The sequence below is a fragment of the Lithobates pipiens genome, unplaced genomic scaffold (genome assembly GCF_037356315.1).
Source record: "Lithobates pipiens isolate NorthernLeopardFrog02 unplaced genomic scaffold, aLitPip1_a1.2 Scaffold_35, whole genome shotgun sequence".
Lineage (NCBI taxonomy): Eukaryota > Metazoa > Chordata > Amphibia > Anura > Ranidae > Lithobates > Lithobates pipiens.
Window position 1 is genome coordinate 16,267,811 of NW_027507811.1, and position 23,381 is coordinate 16,291,191.

At 44.8% G+C, this 23,381-nt stretch overlaps 1 protein-coding gene across 1 annotated transcript in view; it reads left to right on the forward strand.

Moving 5' to 3' along the window:
* The window catches only part of LOC143956095 (uncharacterized), a 55,834-nt gene extending 45,190 nt beyond the window's left edge, over positions 1–10,644 (forward strand). Inside the window, exon 7 of the mRNA XM_077466228.1 lies at positions 9,156–10,644. Within this exon, the coding sequence (XP_077322354.1) occupies positions 9,156–9,950 (795 nt within the window). The 3' untranslated portion in view covers positions 9,951–10,644. The remainder of the gene's footprint in view (positions 1–9,155) is intronic.
* Positions 10,645–23,381: the final 12,737 nt, after the last annotated feature.

Here is a 23,381-nt window from a genome sequence, read left to right on the forward strand (position 1 = left end):
CTTCCTTCTGCTGGTGATATAAAGATCTATATAGAGCAATCAAGACCTCCTTCCTTCTGCTGGTGATCCCTCTAATGATATAAAGATCTATATAGAGGAATCAGGACCTCCTTCCTCCTGGTGACCCCTCTAGTGATATAAAGATCTATATAGAGGAATCAGGACCTCCTTCCTCCAGCTGGTGACCCCTCTAGTGCTATAACAATCTATATAGAGGAATCAGGACCTCCTTCCTCCAGCTGGTGACCCCTCTAATGCTATAAAGATCTATATAGAGGAATCAGGACCTCCTTCCTCCTACTGGTGACCCCTCTGGTGATATAAAGATCTATATAGAGGAATCAGGACCTCCTTCCTCCAGCTGGTGACCCCTCTAGTGCTATAAAGATCTATATAGAGGAATCAGGACCTCCTTCCTCCTACTGGTGACCCCTCTGGTGATATATAGGTCTATATAGAGGAATCAGGACCTCCTTCCTCCAGCTGGTGACCCCTCTAGTGATATAAAGATCTATATAGAGGAATCAGGACCTCCTTCCTCCTGCTGGTGACCTCTCAAGTGATGCTTGACTGCTCATTTTGTAATCATCTACAATAAATGCTCCCCAAATTCCTAGATATAGATTTTTTGGTTTCAGCTCTGTTGTAAAATATGCAAACAATTTAAGGATGCACCAACAAAAGAAGCTATCACTGTATTTAAAAAAAAAAAAAATAGGCTGCGTTTTTAAAATTTTCCACATGGTGGTGATATCCCTGATTGTCAGTAGAATGCACAGACAGGAAGTGATGTCATAACAGAAGGAAGTGATGTCAAATACAGACAGGAAGTGATGTCAAATACAGACAGGAAGTGATGTCAAATACAGACAGGAAGTGATATAGGTAAAAACAAGTATTTCCAGGTGAAAGGTGAGTGGGGAGGAAGTATAGAGGAGACATTGCTGGAACTGGCAGCAGAGGAGGTAATAAAGATCTTATTTATTATTTTCACCCAGTAACCCTCCTTCCACATGGTCCATCCTTGTCCTCCAAATTCACCGTGAGGTTTATTACAAATAATGATAGACGTTTGTGGTTTTGGCTAGCTACATAAATTGTTTTTTTTTTGGTTAGCTACATAAATTGTAATGTAAGTTTTTAGAGGCACGCTGTTCTTGTGTTCAAGCTATATGAAATGATGGTAAGAAATAATACAGAGACACCAATGCTATCAACTGGGCACACTTGAATGGCATGAAAACAATTTAAATAGGTACATATGGATCCATGAGGATATAAGGTGGACATAGGGTTGCCACCTCATCCCTTTAAACTCGTAAAAATATTAATTACACAAGTTCTGTGGCTGATTACGGTGGTAGTCAGTGGCGGCCGGTGCTCAAAATGTTTGGGGGGGGAACAAACAAACTAAAAAATACTGAAAAAAAAAACATAAATTGCAACCTCACTGTGTCCAGCAATTGCAACCACCGTGACCTCCCGGTGGCACCTCACCAGCACAACCCTAAACCTCCCAGCCTGCCATTTAACCAGCATCCCCCTCTCCGCTAGAGTTGCCACCTCATCCCTTTAAACCCGAACACATATGAATTACACAGGTTCTGTGGCTGATTAGGGTGGTAATTAAACTGACTTGGTGCCTTATCTGCATTTAATTATCCTCAGAACCCTTGTAATTCATATGTGTTCGGGTTTAAAGGGATGAGGTGGCAACCCTACCTTCCGCCCGCTCGTTGTTTGCCCAGCACTTACCCCATCTTGGTGGCGGGTCAGGCAGCGGGTGACCGCGGCGAGCTGTGGGACGGAGCAGCGGCTCCTGTGTCCTCCATGCTTCTCTGCCATGGCCCCTCTCTTCTTTCCTCCTGCTAGGTGTTCTATAGGATCGCCTGTCCTTTCAGCCAATCAGGTGACGGGTTATCAGATCCACGCTTCCTGATTGGCGGAGAGGCGATTCAGCGTTAGAGACGAAAATACTCGTTTGCTTTTCTAACACACCTGGGTGGGCTCCGAGCGCAATGCTCTGCGCCACGAGTCCACCCTATTTTGAAGCCTATTAAGTTTTTATCAGGTGCTTAAAAAAAAAAACACCCCTACTGCTGTAATTCATGCTCCCGGTGTCCTGAAAGGGACTGGACGCATCAATAGGCGGTGGCAGCGGCGGCCGTGGATAGATTTATGCTTTTGCATGAATCTATCCATTATTCATATAAGGGGTGGCGTGGATAGAGGGGGCGGCACCAGTAGAGTTGCCACCTCATCCCTTTAAACCGAACACATATGAATTACACAGGTTCTGAGGCTAATTAAATGCAGATAAGGCACAGTGAGTTTAATTAGCACCTTAAGCAGCCACAGAACCTGTGTAATTCATATGTGTTCTGGTTTAAAGGGATGAGGTGACAACCGTAGGCACCCGTGCGCCCTTAATGGACATCAGTGGTGGTCAATAAACTCACTTGCTGCCTTATCTGCATTAAATTAGCCTCAGAACCCGTGTAATTCATATGTGTTCAGGTTTAAAGAGAAGAGGTGGTAACCCTGGGTGGAGATGTGCTTGAGATGACGGTCTACAGAAAATCATAGTGGCACTATGGGTCACATAGTACTCTTTATTCATTCACTCAGTATTATCTATCCGAGGTGGGTCAAACCTAGTTGAGTTGAATTGAGAGGACCAAATCTTCTTCAAAGAGGTCTACTCAGAGCCACATCTACTTCATTCTTGGAAGAAAAAAAAAAGGTTCATACCGCTTAAAATGCTGGTAAAATTAATTGTAATTTATAGAAAAAAAAAAGGGTGATAGAACATTTCCTAAAGTATTTTGATGCATTAAAAAAAAACACAGAGGGTGCAGAGTAGGAGTCAGAGGGCCACATGTGGACAATATAACAACATTTTGATAGGCCCGATCTAACCCTATATATATATATATATATATATATATATATATATATATATATATATATATGAACTAAAAGAGGATGTTTTGATGGGAGTTGCACCTAATGGTAATCTCATGTTTTCTTTCAGATCGTTCAGAAATGAGGCCTGTTATACAGTATGTCCAAGAGAGACCTATGAGAACTATGGAGGAACACTGTGGAGACATCCCAGTATAGTGCAAATAATTATCAGTTTATTATTCATTGAGGGAGAGGAGTGTCCTATTTACATCACATGACCAAACCAATAAACATGGACCAACACCAAAACCAAGCAACTGAGAGGATTTTAGACCTCACCCTGGAGATCATCTACCTGCTGACCGGAGAGGTGAGGAGGATTCTGGGAGGTCACATGACATCACTCTTATCTCTATTAATAAAACACAGACCTGACCGGAGAGGTGAGGAGGATTCTGGGAAGGTCACATGACATCACTCTTATCTCTATTAATAAAACACAGACCTGACCGGAGAGGTGAGGAGGATTCTGGGAGGTCACATGACATCACTCTTATCTCTATTAATAAAACACAGACCTGACCGGAGAGGTGAGGAGGATTCTGGGAGGTCACATGACATCACTCTTATCTCTATTAATAAAACACAGACCTGACTGGAGAGGTGAGGAGAATTCTGGGAGGTCACATGACATCACTCTTATCTCTATTAATAAAACACAAACCTGACCGGAGAGGTGAGGAGGATTCTGGGAAGGTCACATGACATCACTCTTATCTCTATTAATAAAACACAGACCTGACCGGAGAGGTGAGGAGGATTCTGGGAGGTCACATGACATCACTCTTATCTCTATTAATAAAACACAGACCTGACCGGAGAGGTGAGGAGGATTCTGGGAGGTCACATGACATCACTCATTGTCCCCAATAATAAATCATAGACCTGGCTGGAGCAGGATTCTGAGAAGTCTTTTGTAACTATTTTCTCTCTTTACACAGGATTATCAAGTATTGAAGAAAATATCTGGTGATCCAATAACACCCAGCAGCCATCTTCACAGGACCTCACCCATCACAGTGCCTCCACCTCACTGCCTGACAACAGAGGTAACCAGTGCCAAGAAGATTCTAGACGTCACCAAGAAGATGATGGAGCTGCTGACAGGAGAGGTGAGGAGGATTTTTGGGAATTCTGGGACATTATCCAGTAACAGACAAGGGATGTGTCTGGATGGTGACTGTATCATTGTGTGTGTCAGGTTCCTATAAGGTGTCAGGATGTCACTGTCTATTTCTCCATGGAGGAGTGGGAGTATTTAGAAGGACACAAGGATCTCTACAAGGACGCCATGATGGACAATCAGCCGCCCCTCACATCACCGGGTAAGAGGAGACTTTATTGTAAAGGAGAGAGCAGTACGGAGGCTCCACCTAGATCCCCCATCATCTGATAAACACATAGAAACAATGTATTCAGTCAGTGTGTGTGTTTCCTACAGATGGATCCAGTAATGGGAACCCACCAGAGAGATGTCCCCGTCCTCTGTATTCCCGGGATTCCACACAGGAAGGTCACCCCATCCCCCACCATCATCAGGTAGATTGAATTAAGCAAATAGAACAGCATTCTAATCTGAGAAGACATTCTTCTATGTAATCTCTTGCGCTTTTTTACAAATGTATTCTATCATCTTTGGGGTTTAGGATGAAGACCTGAAAGGCATTAAAGATGAGTTTAAAAAGGAAGAAGAAGAAGAAGAAGAGATGTTGGTGAGTGGAGATCAGCAGTCTATGGAGGAGGGGGAGATGATTATGGAAAGTAAACAGGAGGAATCTTCTCTACATGAGGACACAAGTAAGTCATAAACACTAAATTCAGAAAAAAAGTTCACATTTGGATTTAACTTCTATGAGTATCAAGTATTTCAATTGTTATACGTTGAGAAAAATCCAAAGAGGCAGTTGATCCAGAGGAGGGCATAAAAACCACATAAAGTGGCCCAATTTTTAGGATAAAAGAATTCCTTTCTGATCCCAAAAGGCAATCGGATAACTTCCCGCATCAACTTTCTCCAAAGATTCTCCAACAGATATTAGATGTTTTCCCGGTCAATTAGGACAAGGTCACATAGAAGACTGTTCCTCATTTTTACAGCAAATAAACCTTTTGATATACAGAGGCGAAACCATTTTTTCTGCAGTTGTGTATGTTGTCCTTGTTCAATATGGAGACTTTTACAACCTTTACATCCTTCAGTACAAAATATGAAATGTTCATCTCCATTCCTCAATATAACGTCATGTTCCCAACAAATGAGGAGGAGATACTGTACACCATATGAAAGGTCCATCTCCATTCCTCAATATAACGTCATGTTCCCAACAAATGAGGAGGAGATACTGTACACCATATGAAAGGTCCATCCCCATTCCTCAATATAACGTCATGTTCCCAACAAATGAGGAGGAGATACTGTACATCATATGAAAGGTCCATCTCCATTCCTCAATATAATGTCATATTCCCAACAAATGAGGAGGAGATACTGTACACCATATGAAAGGTCCATCTCCATTCCTCAATATAACGTCATGTTCCCAACAAATGAGGAGGAGATACTGTACATCATATGAAAGGTCCATCTCCATTCCTCAATATAACGTCATGTTCCCAACAAATGAGGAGGAGATACTGTACATCATATGAAAGGTCCATCTCCATTCCTCAATATAACGTCATGTTCCCAACAAATGAGGAGGAGATACTGTACATCATATGAAAGGTCCATCTCTATTCCTCAATATAACGTCATGTTCCCAACAAATGAGGAGGAGATACTGTACACCATATGAAAGGTCCATCTCCATTCCTCAATATAACGTCATGTCCCCAACAAATGAGGAGGAGATACTGTACACCATATGAAAGGTCCATCTCCATTCCTCAATATAACGTCATGTTCCCAACAAATGAGGAGGAGATACTGTACATCATATGAAAGGTCCATCTCTATTCCTCAATATAACGTCATGTTCCCAACAAATGAGGAGGAGATACTGTACACCATATGAAAGGTCCATCTCCATTCCTCAATATAACGTCATGTCCCCAACAAATGAGGAGGAGATACTGTACACCATATGAAAGGTCCATCTCCATTCCTCAATATAACGTCATGTTCCCAACAAATGAGGAGGAGATACTGTACACCATATGAAAGGTCCATCTCCATTCCTCAATATAACGTCATGTTCCCAACAAATGAGGAGGAGATACTGTACACCATATGAAAGGTCCATCTCCATTCCCATTTCAGCCCCCGGAAGATTTGGCTGCTCAATGACCAGGCCATTTTTGCGATACGGCACTACATCGCTTTAACTGACAATTGTGCGGTCATATATACGCCGTTGTACCCAAACAAAATGTACGTCCTTTTTCCTCCCAAATAGAGCTTTCTTTTGGTGGTATTTGATCGCCTCTGAGTTTTAAAATTTTTTGCGCTCTAAACAAAAAAGGAATGACAATTTTGAAAAAAACACTATCTTTTACTTTTTGCGATAATACATTTTTCCCTCAGTTTAGGCCGATATGTATTCTTCTACATATTTTTGGTAAAAAATAAATCGCAATAAGCGTATATTGATCCGTTTGCGCAAACGTTATAGCACCTACAAAATAGGGGATAGATTTATAGCATTTTTTTTTATTATTATTATTATTATTATTATTATTTTTTTTTTTTTTTTTTATTAGTAATGGCGGCGATCTGCGTTTTTTTTTATTTTTATTTTTTATTTTATTTTTTTTATCGGGACTGCGATATTGCGGCGGATAAATTGGACATCTTTGACACATTTTTGGGACCATTGACAATTATACAGTGCTATAAAAATTCACTGATTACTGTGTAAAGGTCAATGGCAGGGAAGGTTAAACACTAGGGGGCGATCAAGGTGTTAACTGTGTTCCCTAGGTGTGTGTGTTTTAACTGTAGGGGGGAATGGGACTGTCTAGGAGGAGAGAGATCTGTGTTCATACTTTGTATGAACACACAGTCTGTCTCCTCTCCCCTGTATAAACACACAGATCCTGGTTCTTTCAGGGGAGAGGAGACAGATCCCGGTTCTCGGTCTGTCACGAGCGATCGCGGGTGCCCGACCGTCATCGCACCTGCCCAGGCATTCGCATTGGCTCCGGGCACACGCTGCGGGCGCACGTGCCCCTAGCGGCCAAAAGGCGAAGGAGACAGATTGCGTGTTCATACTTTGTATGAACACACAATCTGTCTCCTCTCCCCTGTATTATCACACAGATCCCGGTTCTTTCAGGGGAGAGGAGACAGATCGTGTCTCCTCACACAGATCCCGTTTCTCGGTCTGTCACGAGCGATCGCGGGTCCCCGACGGTCGTCGTGCCTACCCAGGCACTCGCATCGGCTGCGGACGCGCGCCCCTAGTGGCCAAGAGGCGAAGGAGACAGATTGTGTGTTCATACTTTGTATAAACACACAATCTGTCTCCTCTCCCCTGTATAAACACACAGATCCCGGTTCTTTTAAGGGAGAGGAGACAGATCATGTCTCCTCACATGTCTCCTCACACAGTTCCTGGTTCTCGGTCTGTCACGAGCGATTGCAAGTGCCCGACGGTCGTCGCGCCTGCCCAGGCACTCGCATCGGCTCCGGGCACATGCTGCGGGCGCGCGCCCGTAGTGGCCAAGAGGCGAAGGAGACAGATTGTGTGTTCATACTTTGTATGAACACACAAATCTGTCTCCTCTCCCCTGTATAAACACACAGATCCCGGTTCTTTCAGGGGAGAGGAGACAGATCATGTCTCCTCACATGTCTCCTCACACAGTCCCTGGTTCTCGGTCTGTCACGAGCGATCGCAGGTGCCTGACGGTCGTCGCGCCTGCCCAGGCACTCGCATTGGCTCCGGGCACATGCTGCGGGCGCGTGCCCGTAGTGGCCAAGAGGCGAAGGAGACAGGTTGTGTGTTCATACTTTGTATGAACACCCATCTGTCTCCTCTCCCCTGTATAAACACACAGATCCCGGTTCTTTCAGGGGAGAGGAGACAGATCATGTCTCCTCACACAGATCCCGGTTCTCGGTCTGTCACGAGCGATCGCGCCTACCCAGGCATTCGCATCAGCTCCGGGCACATGCTGCGGGTGCGCGTGCCCCTAGTGGCCAAAAGGCGAAGGAGACAGATTGTGTGTTCATACTTTGTATGAACACACAATCTGTCTCCTCTACCCTGTATAAACACACAGATCCCATTTCTTTCAGGGGAGAGGAGACAGATCATGTCTCCTCACACAGGCCCAGGCACTCGCACTCGCTCCGGGCACACTCTGCAGGCGCGCGCCCCTAGAGGCCAAAAGGCGAAGCGACGTAAGGTAACGTAGTTTCGCTCAGCCTTGCCATTCGAAATTATTAAATAGAGACACTATATGGCCCTGGTGTCCCACCTACACCCAGGAGCTCTATGTAACCCTTTGGTACTTATTCAGTGGTCCTGAAGTGTTAAGCAAATCTGTCTGGGTTTGATCTGCAGACAGTTTCACAAATTTTGTTTATAGTTTGCGAATTCTGCGGTGAACCCCCACTGAAGTCTACGGGGGAGGGTGAATCTAATTACTCATTCTGGCTATTTGTAGGACTAATGAGCTTGCCACTGTCAAACAAAAGGCATGAGAAACCAGAAAAGCATGAGCCATTCCTTCCCGTCCCCATACTCTGTTCTTTCAATTATTCTTTTTGCTCAGAAGGATGAGAATGAAAAAAAAACCGTATAACATGTATTTAAAAATGTTGTTTTCCAGGAGGTGGACGCTGTGTCTGGAATATCTCTGAAGGACGTCTGATGTCATCTCCAGATGATAATGCAAAATCTGATGACATCACACAACACTTTCCAGGAGAAAACTTTATTGCTCAGAATACACGGAGATCAATGGATCCCTCCAATCCTCAGGACTCCTCTGATACATCACATGACGTGACTCCAGAGACTCATCTAGGATCTCATGGTACGGAGAGGTCAACCGATCCATCTAGTCCCGAGGAACCTTCATCAAGCCACGAAGGGGTTCACACGGGAGCGAGTTCATTGTCATGTTCGGTGTGCGGGAAATGTTTCACTAAAACCAGAGCACTCATTGGACATCAGAGAATTCACACGGGCGAGCGTCCTTATTCATGCTCCGAGTGTGAGAAAACCTTCACCAAAAACAAGAACCTTCTTAGGCACCAGAGAGTTCACACGGGCGAGCGCCCCTATTCGTGTTCAGAGTGCAGGAAATGTTTCAGCCAGAAAGTAACCCTTCTGAGACACCAGAAAACTCACACGGGGGAGCGTCCCTATTCGTGTTCAGAGTGCGGGAGATGTTTCATTCAGAAAGGCGCCCTCCTTACACACCAAAGAAGCCACACCGGTGAGCGTCCTTATTCTTGTCCGGATTGCAGGAAAAGTTTCGGTCAGAAAGGAGACTTGCTTAAACATCAGAAAATCCACACTGGTGAGCATCCCTATTCGTGTTCAACGTGCGGGAAATGTTTCATGCAGAAAGGAGACTTTCTTAAACATCAGAAAATTCACCCCGGGGAGCTGAACCATTCATGTCCAGAGTGCGGGAAATGTTTCATTCTGAAAGGAGACCTTCTTAAACATCAGAGAACTCACACAGGTGAGCGCCCTTATTCATGTTCAGAGTGTGGAAAATGCTTCACTCACAAAGGAAACCTTCTTACACACCAGAAAATTCACACGGGCGAACGCCCTTATTCGTGCACCGAGTGCGGGAAATGTTTCAGTCAGAAAGTGAGCCTCCTTAGGCACCAGAGATATCACACGGGGGAGCGCCCCTATTCGTGTTCAGAGTGCGGGAATTGTTTCACTGAGAAAGGAAGCTTTGTTAGACACCAGCGATATCACCACACGGGCGAGCGACCCTACTCATGTTCAGAGTGTGGGAGACGTTTCACTGAAAAAGGAAGCCTCCTTAGACACCAGAGAACTCACACGATTTAACAGGCATGGTAGGTATGCCGATTCGGGAATTCTGGAGATCATAGGCGTGTGCACAGGGTGTGCCAGGTGTGCCCAGGCACACCCTAATCGCCCTGTGCAGCACAGATTCCCCCTACTGCCCTGGCTCCCCCCCCCCCTTCCTCCCACAGTGCATCCAGCTTCCTTCCTCTCCTCTCCTGCCGGATGCTGTTGAAGGGATGTTTTAGGATGAGTGGGAGAAGGGGTCGGTAAATATGTCATTTACCAGCACCTTTCATTTTCTGAATGAACATCGTGAGTGATCGGTACTGTGTGTTTGAGCTTTGGGGTGCACACCCTAATGCAATAGGCTGTGCACACCTATGCTAGAGATATAAGTATACCGAGGAACGTTTGTAACCCTGCGAGCCTCATATTATCTGGGGGGAGGATAGACTTAAGTGGTGTACTCTGCATGCCGCAAAGTACTAAGGGAGGAACAAAACGCTAAAGCTTTTCAGGGTGTGATTGACCACTTTTGGCCTCCAAGGATTAAATTATAGTAATATGGTCCCTCATTCTCAAAGAAAACACACTTATCCAGAGGACACCCTAACTGTGGCCATTTGTGGGCAAATATGATGATTCGTGGGTGTGATGGACCCTTGGCACCCCGCTTGGGTGCTTCCTCCAAACAGTGCCTCCTGCTCTCCAAACTGTTCCAGCAGACCAAAAAGCTCATACCAGCCCTTTCACCCCCAAGCATCACCCCAAGACAAGATTTTGGAGGTAAAACCAAAGGAATGACTGTTTTATTGAACAGAATTACAGGGTTTTTATACACTTAAGTAGGGCAGTCACCACATGAACAATAAAACTAAATATTACTCAAAACATCACACAATGGTTAGATAACAAGGTAAAGTTGACACAAGGCTAAACCCATCGTGTAGGTAACTCCAGGAGGATTAGCCAACAGACAGAAACAGTAGGAGTACAAAGGGAGTGACAAAAACACTGAAGCTTTTCAGGGTGTGATTTACAGTGTTAATTTCGTTGACTAAAACATTTTAGTCGACTAAAATATGACTAAAACTAAAATAACTGAGATGACTAAAATACGGCTAAAACTAAAATGGCATTTTAGTCAAAAGGCTAAAATGGGACTAAAACTAAAATGCCATTTTAGTCAAAGGACTAAGGCTAAAACTAAATTTGAAATTTGACTTCAAAATAAACACTGGTCTGTAGTGCATGTTCATACCTCAATGCCGTAATAAATAACATATTCGATTTTTCACTCCAGCAGTATATAATGAGTTTGGAAATTGTAGAGAAATGTTAACTAGCGCATTACAATTTAATTACACCTATTCAGTTTTAGACGACTAAAATGAGTTTTAGTCAACTAAAACGTACTGGAGATTTTAGGCGACTAAAACGTAGGACATTTTAGTCAACTAAAATGTACTGGATATATAGTCGACTAAATACGACTAAAACTAAAACAGTTGCAGAAGACTAAAATGGGACTAAAACTAAAATGCCATTTTAGTGCTAAGACTACAACTAAATTGAAATTTGCTGCCAAAATTAACACTGGTGATTTACCACTTTTAGCCTCCAAGGATTAAATTCTAGTTAATATAGTCCCTCATTCACATAGGGTGTCATCGGAGTAAGTGTGTTTTCTATGTGAATGAGGGATCATATTACTATAATTTTAATCCTTGGAGGCCAAAAGTATTAAATCACACCCTGAAAAGCTTTAGTGTTTCTGTCACTCCCTTTGTACTTCTCTTGTTTCTGTCTGTTGGCTAATCCTTTTTGGAGGTTCCTACATGATGGGTTTAGCCTTGTGTCAACTTTACCTCGTTATCTAACCATTTGGTGTTTTATTTTGTCAGTAATATTTAGTTTTTTTGTTCATGTGGTGACTGCCCCACTTAAGTGTATAAAAACCTTGTAATTCTGTTCAATAAAACAGTCATTCCTTTGGTTTTACCTCCAAAATCTTGTCTTGGGGTGATGCTTGGGGGTGAAAGGGCTGGTATGAGAGTTTCAGTCTGCTGGAACGGTTTGGAGAGCAGGAGGCACTGTTTGGAGGAAGCACCCAAGCGGGGTGCCAAGGGTCCATCACACCCATGCATCATCATATTTGCCCACAAATTACCCGGATGACACCCTAACTGTAGTGTGTGTTTTCCAACTGTAGTAATTTGTGGGCAAATATGACGATTCGGGGTGTGATGGACCCTTGCCACCCAGCTTGGGTGCTTCCTCCAAACCAGTGATTCTCAACCAGGGTTCCGTGGAACCCTAGGGTTCCTCCAGAGGTTGGTAGGGGCTCCTTCAGCATTGGGCAGTTTCTGCCTCTCAGATAAGTTCCCACCGACACCACTGATCTTTTTAGCTATCTGTAAGGAGGTAATTCTTCCCAATGACCACAAGTATAAGGACCATTCCTCCCACTGACCATCACACTAATGTATCATGAGTTGTAGATTTATAAATTTTTCGCAGGGGTTCCTTCGAGACCGGAGAACTATTTCAAGGGTTCCTCTGCGTTGAAAAGGTTGAGAAAGGTTGCTCCAAACAGTGCCTCCTGCTCTCCAAACCGTTCCAGCAGACCGAAAAGCTCATACCCGGCTCTTTTACCCCCAATCATCGTACACAGACAAGATGTTGCGGTAAAACCAAAGGAATGATTGTTTATTGAACAGAAATAGGGGGGTTTTTACACACTTCAAAAGTAGGGCAGTCACCACGTGAACAATAAAACGAAATATTACTGACAAAATAAAACACCAAATGGTTAGATAACGAGGTAAAGTTGACACAAGGCTAAACCCATCATGTAGGAACCTCCAAGAGGATTGGCCAACAGACAGAAACAAGAGCAGTACAAAGGGAGTGACAGAAACACTAAAGCTTTTCAGGATGTGATTTACTACTTTTGGCCTCCAAGGATTAAAATTATAGGAATATGGTCCCTCATTCACATAGAAAACACTTAAAGCGGAGGTTCACACAAAAAGTGAACCTCCGCTTTTCGGAACCCTCCCCCCCCTCCGGTGTGACATTTTGACACCTTTCAGGGGGGAGGGGGGTGCAGGTAGCTGTATAATACAGGTATCTGCACCCACTTCCGGGTATAGACTCCCGCGGCAGTCACTCCCCTTCGCGTCACCCCCTGCCATGCTCTGGGAAACGCACAGGTCCCAGAACACAGCGGGGACCAGTGAGGACGCAGAGTGCGACTCGCGCATGCGCAGTAGGGAACCCGGGAAGTGAGGCCTCAGTGCTTCACTTCCTGATTCCCTCACCGAGGATGGCGGTGGGGGCAGCCGAGAGACGAGCGATTGCTCGGCTTCGGCTGCCGACATCGCGGGCGCCCTGGACAGGTAAGTGTCCATTTATTAGAAATCAGCAGCTGCAGTATTTTGTAGCTGCTGGCTTTTACATTTTTTTTTTTTTTTTTACTACTAATACAGTTAGTAAACACAATTACCCGGATGACACCCTACCGAAAAGGAGGGCTTCGCCATATCAGATCAATGTGTAGTTGCCACATCCCTGGACCTCCGCTTTAACCAGATGACACCCTAACTGTGGTCATTTGTGGGCAAATATGGCGATTCGCGGGTGTGACGGACCCTTGGCACCCTGCTTGGGTGCTTCTTCCAAACGGTGCCTCCTGCCCTCCAAACCGTTCCAGCAGACCTAAACGCTCATACCAGCCCCTTTCACCCCTCAAGATGTTGAGGTAAAACTAAAGGAATGACTGTTTATTGAACAGAAATACAGGCTTTTAAGGTAGGGCAGTCACCACATGAACAATAAAACAAAATATTACTCAAAATATCAGACCATGGTTAGATAACAAGGTAACATTGTGTTATAAGGGGCAGGGAAGGATTGACCATTCAGCCACTCGGGCACTGCCCGAGGGCCCCGGGCCACTAGGGGGCCCTATCAGGGTTTTTTTTTTTTTTTTTTACCGACATCCGGATGATACAATACAGGATAAATTCAGCCTTCAATCCAGGGAACCCCTCAACTTCTGAAATGGTCAGTAAAGGTCTGGACGTGTGACAGTCCATTCAAGGTCCAGGCACATTCATGTCCTGGATGAAGTCCTCTGCTCTTCTCTATTGTTGAACCTTTTTAAAGGCTTGAAAGAATGCACGAAAAGCTGGTTTAATCTGGTACTTACAAAAGACTAGCCATAATGGCCCCCGAGACAATGTGACCATCCGTGAGTGACCATCTGTGAGCTCCGAGAAATCAATGTATGCAGAAACATACATATTTACATATATAGAAGTAATCACCTTAAACTATCATAGTTCATAACGCATAACACCAAGTTCTTTGTAAATCAATTATGAATATAGACCCGTACTACAAGTTGACACGAGGCTAAACCCATCACGTAGGAACCTCCAAGAGGATTAGCCAACAGACAGAGACAATAGGTGACTCAGTTAACTCAATTAATTAATTCACACCTAGGAGGCACACAATGGGAAAATTAACAATAAACAGATTATGGCAGGAGACCCAAGCATTATAGCTGATTATATTAACATCTGCTCTGACTCTAGGAGGAGGTTGGAGCAGTCAATGCTGGTTTGGGGACAGAGGCCTCAAATCTGTATCTGGGTCCTCCAATTCCCAGAGTTTGTGTGTTTTGGGGGAGACATGGACTTGAATCCTAAGTAAAATTACCCCAAAGGTCCCCCCCCATGAGTCACACACCTCCCAAAGAATATAGCCCCCTCAAATGCCAGGGCCCATAGTCAGTAGGAAAGAAGTCTAGCCTACTCCCCCCTCCAAAAGCCCTTGTCCAGGCTGGGCCTGTCACATTGGGCAACCCACTGGCAACAGCTGAGCAACAAAGGTGGGTAAAATCCTGGCAATCAAGACTACTCAAGAACAACAATACTAATACAAAGGTACCAAAGAAGCAATGGCAAAACATCTCAGCCAATCAGGATTGCTCTTCCATCAATATGGACCTTCCTTTTGTATAAGTTGCTATTGGCTGACGCATGTCATTGCTCTTCGTTTGCTCCCTATAAATCCTTGGCCCAGGCTACATACAATTGATAATGAATGTAAAACTTCAATTACTATTGCAAATAAAACTCCATTTGTATTATGTTTCATTTTATGAGTCCCTTTTTTTAATATTTTTTTTTATTATTTTTTTTTTTATATTTTAAAGAACCTTAAAGTGTCACTAAACCCACATCATAAAAAACTATCAATAAATGATGTATTCCATGTTGTTTATACTCAATCACTATGAGATTTGTTTTCTGTATTCTGTCACTTTTTCAATATTTTTTTTTCAATTTTTTTTTTTTTTTTTTGCTTCTGGGGGAGTATGTGGCAGTGGACAGTGTCAGCAGTTTTTTTTATTTTTACGTATTGATTTTTTTTTTTTTTTTTTACAATTTCATTTGTTTTTCATTTTTTCACAACTCTTTTTTGGGGGAGGAGGGTGGGGCAGTGGATGGTGTTGGTAGGGCAGGGGGGAGTGGTGTTTGTTTTTTTATATATATATATATATATATATAACATTTTTTACAAAAAAAAAATTTATATATTTTTTGGGGGCTTTGGTGAGATATCAGGGGTCTAAACAGACCCCTGACATCTCCCCCTTTGGGACAGAGAAAGTACTGAGGACACAGATTCCCCAGTCCTTTTCTCAGCACTGAAGATGAATGGAGAGGAGACAGCGGCTCCTGCTCATTCATTAACTGAAGCAGAGTATCACGCGGGTTAATTTGCACCGCTATCACAGGACTCAGGAGCGATCTCGCTCACTGTGTCCAATTCAGACAAGGAAAGGGGTCAGTAAATGACATATTTACCCAGCCCCTTCCTCCGCTCTCCATCCTGACACCTGAGAGGAGGGGAGCCGGCTGCGGGGGGAGGAGGAGGGGGGGTGGAGGAGCAGGACACGGAGGGGGGCAGAGAAGGAAAGGGGATCAGGGGAGCAGCACACAGGGAACAGCTGGGAATGATCGGCGGGGAAACAGCTGTGAACACCAATCTCCCTGTATAGATTTTTAGCTGACAGCCGAGAGAAGGAGAAGCGGCTGTCAGCTAAAAATCTATACAGGGAGATCAGTGTTCACAGCTGTTCCCCGCCGCACCGATCATTCCTGGGATATCGGAAGGTGCTTGTGGATGTGCGGGAGCCGCTGCAGAAATGACATGGGATGTCTGTTAATAAAACACGGACCTGACCGGAGAGGATTCTGGGATTCTAACATGATGTTCCTATTGGTTCTCCAATACAGAGATTTCCTCTTGTGAAGTCAGGTGATCATATGACCATCACAGTGCCTCCATGTGACTCCCTAAAACCTGAGAGACACAACATGGAGAAGATTCTAGAAGTCACCAAGAAGATGACGGAGGTGCTGACGGGAGAGGTGAGGAGGATTCTGGGAATTCTGGGAGATTATCCAGTAACAGACAAGGGATGTGTCTGGATGGTGACTGTATCATTGTGTGTGTCAGGTTCCTATAAGGTGTCAGGATGTCACTGTCTATTTCTCCATGGAGGAGTGGGAGTATTTAGAAGGACACAAGGATCTCTACAAGGACGTCATGATGGACAATCAGCCGCCCCTCACACCACCGGGTAAGAAGAGACTTTATTGTAAAGGAGAGAGCAGTACGGAGGCTCCACCTAGATCCCCCATAATCTGATAAACACATAGAAACAATGTATTCAGTCAGTGTGTGTGTTTCCTACAGATGGATCCAGTAATGGGAACCCACCAGAGAGATGTCTCTGTCCTCTGTATTCCAGGCTAACAGTGGGGCCCAAACTGTACAGTGGTGCACATGTTGTCGTCTCTTTAGGACTGCATGCAATGAACTACTTTTATGGCTGTAAGGGAAAGGCAGTCTCTGGTTGTTTTGGATCACTAGCAGTGGAACAAAAACACAGTTGAATCCACTAACGAGTCCTGGTATATCACAAACCTTGTCCTGGGTGCTTGGTGGTCTGCAGTCTTTAGGGTCCTGATCCTTGGTGGCTTACCTCTCTGGTGCAGGAACAGACAAGTCCAAACAGAGCAGTACGGAGGGTCCACCTAGATACCCCATCATCTGATAAACACATAGAAACAATGTATTCAGTCAGTGTGTGTGTTTCCTACAGATGGATCCAGTAATGGGAACCCACCAGAGAGATGTCCCCGTCCTCTGTATTCCCGGGATTCCACACAGGAAGGTCACACCATCCCCCACCATCATCAGGTAGGTGGGACTGAGGGACTAAAATCTTTAATGTAAATGTATTCTTCGATTATTAGCACTTGTGTTATTTTCTTCCTTCTGTGTGTAGGGTGAAGAACTGATTAATATGAAAATTGGGATTAAAAAGGAAGAAGAAGATGAGGGATCTGTGAGAGGCGATCGTTGGTCAATGGAGGAAAGGATGGAAGCAATTAAAAAGGAGGAATCTTCTCTACACATCGGCACAGGTGAGTTATAATAACTAAAGAAGAAAGAAGTTGCTTTTCCTTCTATTCCGGCATTCCTCTAATGTCTGCACATTGATACAGAAAAGACGAGAAATCGCCAGACATTCACAGCGTCTTGGAAAAGACGGAATTATAAATGAAAGTCCATCAAACTGGGGAGGCCATTTATACTTGTTGTCCGGCCTCTTCCTTTTCTAGTGTCTCTTCTCCTTGTGGTTCCTTTCTGCTGTTTCCACCGCCTATCTGCTCCGCCAGCGCTAACTGTTGCACCACGGGGGTGGTGGCCTGCTGAGAGGCCGAGCCAGCTGCTGCTCGAGTATCTGGGTGGAGCCCAACATTAAAGTCGGGATACCTCCAGAGTCTGGATCGTCTGAGTGACGCCAGCCGCCTTGCGGGCTTTGACTTACGGGTCGCAGGAGTGCAGAATGAAGGGCGCCCCTGTGACCTCCAGGAGAAGAGCTATGGCCTCACTTCTCCTTCAACCACTTCAATACCGGGCACTTTTACCCCCTTCCTGCCCAGGCCAATTTTCAACGCTGTCACACTTTGAATGCCAATTGTGCGGTCATACAACACTGTACCAAACTGACATTTTTAGATTTTTTTTTTCACACAAATAGAACTTTCTTTTGGTTGTATTTAATCGCCTCCTGTTATTTTATTTTTACTAAATAAATTAAATTATTATTATACATTTATATAGCTCTGACATATACCGCAGCGCTGTACAGAGATCACTGAGCCAGTCACATCAGTCTCTGTACCAGAGGAGCTTACACTCTAATGTCCCCTCCCCCACAGTCACATCAGCCTCTGTACCAGAGGAGCTTACACTCTAATGTCCCCTCCCCCACAGTCACATCAGCCTCTGTACCAGAGGAGCTTACACTCTAATGTCCCCTCCCCCACAGTCACATCGGCCTCTGTACCAGAGGAGCTTACACTCTAATGTCCCCTCCCCCACAGTCACATCGGCCTCTGTACCAGAGGAGCTTACACTCTAATGTCCCCTCCCCCACAGTCACATCGGTCTCTGTACCAAAGGAGCTTACATTCTAATGTCCCCTCCCCCCCACAGTCACATTGGTCTCTGTACCCACACACTATTATCATTATTATACATTTCTATAGCTCTGACCTATACCGCAGTGCTGTACAGAGAATATTGAGCCAGTTCACATCAGTCTCTGTACCAGAGGAGCTTACACTCTAATGTCCCCTCCCCCCACAGTCACATCGGGCTCTGTACCAAAGGAGCTACTTTTGATGGTGTCAAGTCCCTGTCTGTTATTATTATTTGTATCTAAAATGGAAACCGATCACACAATACTGTATATCAAATAATACATTTAAAGTGTCATTAAAACTATCAATAAATGATGTATTCCATGTTGTTCATACTCACTCAATCACTATGAGATTTGTTTTCTGTATTCTGTCACTTTTTCAATATTTTTTTTTTTCAATTTTTTTTTTTTTTGCTTCTGGGGGAGGGGGTGGGGGGGGTATGTGGCAGTGGACAGTGCCAGCATTTTTTTTTATATTTACGTATTGATTTTTTTATTTTTACAATTTCATTTGTTTTTCATTTTTTCACAATTCTTTTTTTGGGGGGAGGTGGTTGGGGCAGTGGGAAGTGTTTTGCCTCCTAAATAGAACAAATTCTGTTCAGCCAGGCTTGCCTAACAGTAAAAAGGTTTACTGGTTCGAATCCCAACCATGACACCACCTGCCTGGAGTTTGCATACTGGAGTTTGCATGTTCTCCCTGTGCCTGTGTGGGTTTCCTCTGGGTCCTCCAGTTTCCTCCCACACTCCAAAGACATGCTGGTAAGTTTATATTGGATCCTGTCTAAACTGGCCCTACTATGTATGAATGCGAGTTAGAAACCTTAGATTGTAAGCTCCTTGAGGGGTAGGGGCTGCCATGAATGAATAATATATATGTAAAGCGCTGCATTAATTGACGGCGCTATATAAGTACCTGAAATAATGATAATTACTCTTTTTCCCCAGTGATGACGTCTCATAGGACGAAACATGTCAGGTGGAGCTACTGCTTGCTCAGCAGGGGATATACCCACTGAGCAGGCATGATGACAAGTCCAGGTACTGTCCTCTATGGGCTGTCAGATGGAAACGAACCGCCTGTCCATTACCATCCGACTGTCATCGGCAAGGGTCACCAGACACATGTCCGAGAGAGCAATGGATGGTCTGATCGGATCTGCCTGAAAAACCGGCAGGTGGACCCAATCTGTTCATCTGCGTGAAAGAGGCAAAAGATCGATTTTTCAGGGTACAGTTTGGGCCACAGTGACCATTTCTAGATGTTCTTTACTTACTGTATAATCTATTTCTTGTTTCCATTGAGTGACAAAGGAATTCGGAAACAGTTGGGTTATACTGCCGACTACAGTAGGTTAGGACATTGGCAAACAGAACATTTCCAATCTCTGTATAACCCTCTTCTACCCAACATGACTCTGTTTTGTGATAAAGGAATACCAGGACCAGTAAAAAAAACAGGGCGTGACCTGTGTCCCTCAATGCAAAAAGATTTTACGACAGGTACTAAAAATCTTATTTTCCTTTTCGTCCATTGAGGGATTCAGAAACAGTCCAAAAGCAGTTCAACCGATAGGTGGGCAGCAACCATTGATAGAACCACTGTGGCTACCCAGTGGTGTAGTGGTTAGAACTCTCACCTAGTAGTAAGAAGGGTCGCTGGTTCTAATCCCAACCATGACACTACCTGCCTGGAGTTTGCATGTTCTCCCTGTGCCTGCGTGGGTTTCCTCCGGGTACTCCGGTTTCCTCCCACAATCCAAAGACATGCAGGTAGGTTAATTGGCTTCAGTCCAAAATTGGCCCTAGTATATGAATGGGGACCTTGGATTGTGGGCTCCTTGAGGGTAGGGACTGATGTGAGTGTGCAATGTACAGGGATAGGGACAATTGTAGACACACTGGATGGACTGGTGTCTTTATTCAACCTTACTAACTATGAAACTATGAAAAACCAGGTTCAAATGAGAAAACAGTCAAGATGAGAAGACCCAAGCTTTTTTTCGCTGAACAAAGATGGCTCTTTTTTTTTTGATCAGCGAAGATCTGTCAGTTTTTCAGGAAGACTTGATTAGACAGTCCATTCACCACTAGTGATGGACGAACTTCCGACGGGACGTTTCGCGAACGCGGACCGCGAACGCGGCCGATAGTTCGCGAAACAGAAAGTTCGCGGCGGGCCCCATTGACTTCAATGGGAGGCGAACTTCGCAAACCTTTAAGTCAAATTTGCAGCCACAAAATAATTATTAGCTGGGCAAACATAGTCCCACCACATGGCCAATGACATAACACATGTATGAGGTGAATTTGGGATCGATAACTACAAGCATTCTTTTTTTATATGGGAAATTGTTGTGACAATTCAGGACTGTGGAGCGCATGAAGGCAATGGAGGAGACGGAAGGTCAGGGACCAGAGTAGGCAAAGAAGAGGGTGCAGGAGATGATCACCAGCAGCGTGACATACAGCAATGACACCTGCACCGTGATAGAGTCATCTGACAGCAGCACCGTGATAGAGAGCACTGACATCAGCAGCGTGACATAAAGCATTGACAGCAACACCGTGATAGAGAGCACTGACATCAGAAGCGTGATATACAGCACTGACAGCAGCAGCGTGATAGAGAGCACTGACATCAGAAGCGTGACATTAAGCACTGACATCAGCACAGTGATATACAGCACTGACAGCAGCACCGTGATAGAGAGCACTGACATCAGAAGCGTGACATTAAGCACTGACATCAGCACCGTGATATACAGCACTGACAGCAGCACCGTGATAGAGAGCACTGACATCAGAAGCGTGACATTAAGCACTGACATCAGCACCGTGATATACAGCACTGACAGCAGCAGCGTGATATACAGCACTGACAGCAGCAGCGTGACATTAAGCACTCACACCAGCACCGTGATATACAGCACTGACAGCAGCACCGTAAGCAGCCCCAGGAGTAAGTCAGCACAGAACAGGGATGGTGTGATCCCCTCATAATAAGAACCCCCAGGAGGAAGTCAGCACAGCACAGGGATGGTGTGATCCCCTCATAATAAGCAGGCCCAGGAGAAACTCAGCACAGCACAGGGATGGTGTGATCCCCTCATAATAAGAACCCCCAGGAGTAAGTCAGCACAGCACAGGGATGGTGTGATCCCCTCATAATAAGAACCCCCAGGAGGAAGTCAGCAAAGCACAGGGATGGTGTGATCCCCTCATAAGCAGCCCCAGTAGAAATATGACACCACTCAACCTCTTCAAAGAGGAGGGTAGGGGCATATAGTACGGTGTGCTTTTTTGGGACAAGGAAGTGAGCCAAATGAAGAAAGAAGGTCTGTGTGCTTGATTAAAAAAATAGTTTATAGACATATACATGGTCTACTGGTCACATGTGTTGAATTCCTCCGAGATCCATGCCTCATTCATTTTTAGAAATCAACCCTATCTATTGTGGACCGATAGCGGTCCTTACAGAACAGCAGACTGTACCTCACTCAACCCTATGTACTGTAGCACCCTTCACCAAGTTACCTGTCCTTATAAGGACCTTTGTGGACCAAGTAGGTTGTGTGTGACTGATTAGCAGACTGTACGTCAGTCCCTATACTGCTGAAGGACTGCTGCAGTATAGGGCAGCGGTCAGCAGTAGTGCACCTCAACCCTATCTATTGTGGACCGATAGCGGTCCTTACAGAACAGCAGACTGTACCTCACTCAACCCTATGTACTGTAGCACCCTATATACCTTACCAGCCCTTACAAGGACTTTTGTGGACCAAGTAGGTTGTGTGTGAGTGATTAGCAGACTTTACATCAGTCCCTATACCGATGAAGGACTGCTGCAGTATAGGGCAGCAGTCAGCAGTAGTGCACCTCAACCCTATGTATTGTGGACCGATAACAGTCCTTATAGAATAGCAGACTGTACCTCACTCAACCCTATGTACTGTAGCACCCTAGACCAAGTTACCAGTCCTTATAAGAACTTTTGTGGACCAAGCAGGTTGTGTGTGACTGATTAGAAGACTTTACGTCAGTCCCTATACCAATGAAGGACTGCTGCAGTATAGGGCAGCGGTCAGCAGTAGTGCACCTCAACCCTATGTATTGTGGACCGATAACAGTCCTTATAGAATAGCAGACTGTACCTCACTCAACCCTATGTACTGTAGCACCCTAGACCAAGTTACCAGTCCTTATAAGAACTTTTGTGGACCAAGCAGGTTGTGTGTGACTGATTAGAAGACTTTACGTCAGTCCCTATACCAATGAAGGACTGCTGCAGTATAGGGCAGCGGTCAGCAGTAGTGCACCTCAACCCTATGTATTGTGGACCGATAACAGTCCTTATAGAATAGCAGACTGTACCTCACTCAACCCTATGTACTGTAGCACCCTAGACCAAGTTACCAGTCCTTATAAGAACTTTTGTGGACCAAGCAGGTTGTGTGTTAGTGATTAGCAGACTGTACGTCAGTCCCTATACCAATGAAGGACTGCTGCAGTATAGGGCAGCGGTCAGCAGTGGTGCACCTCAACCCTATCTATTGTGGACCGATAGCGGTCCTTACAGAACAGCAGACTGTACTGCACTCAACCCTATGTACTGTAGCACCCTTCACCAAGTTACCAGTCCTTATAAAGACCTTTGTGGACCAAGTAGGTTGTGTGTGACTGATTAGCAGACTGTACGTCAGTCCCTGTACTGCTGAAGGACTGCTGCAGTATAGGGCAGCGGTCAGCAGTGGTGCACCTCAACCCTATCTATTGTGGACCGATAGCGGTCCTTACAGAACAGCAGACTGTACCTCACTCAACCCTATGTACTGTAGCACCCTACACAGACCAAGTTACCAGTCCTGATAAAGAGCTTTGTGGAACAAGTG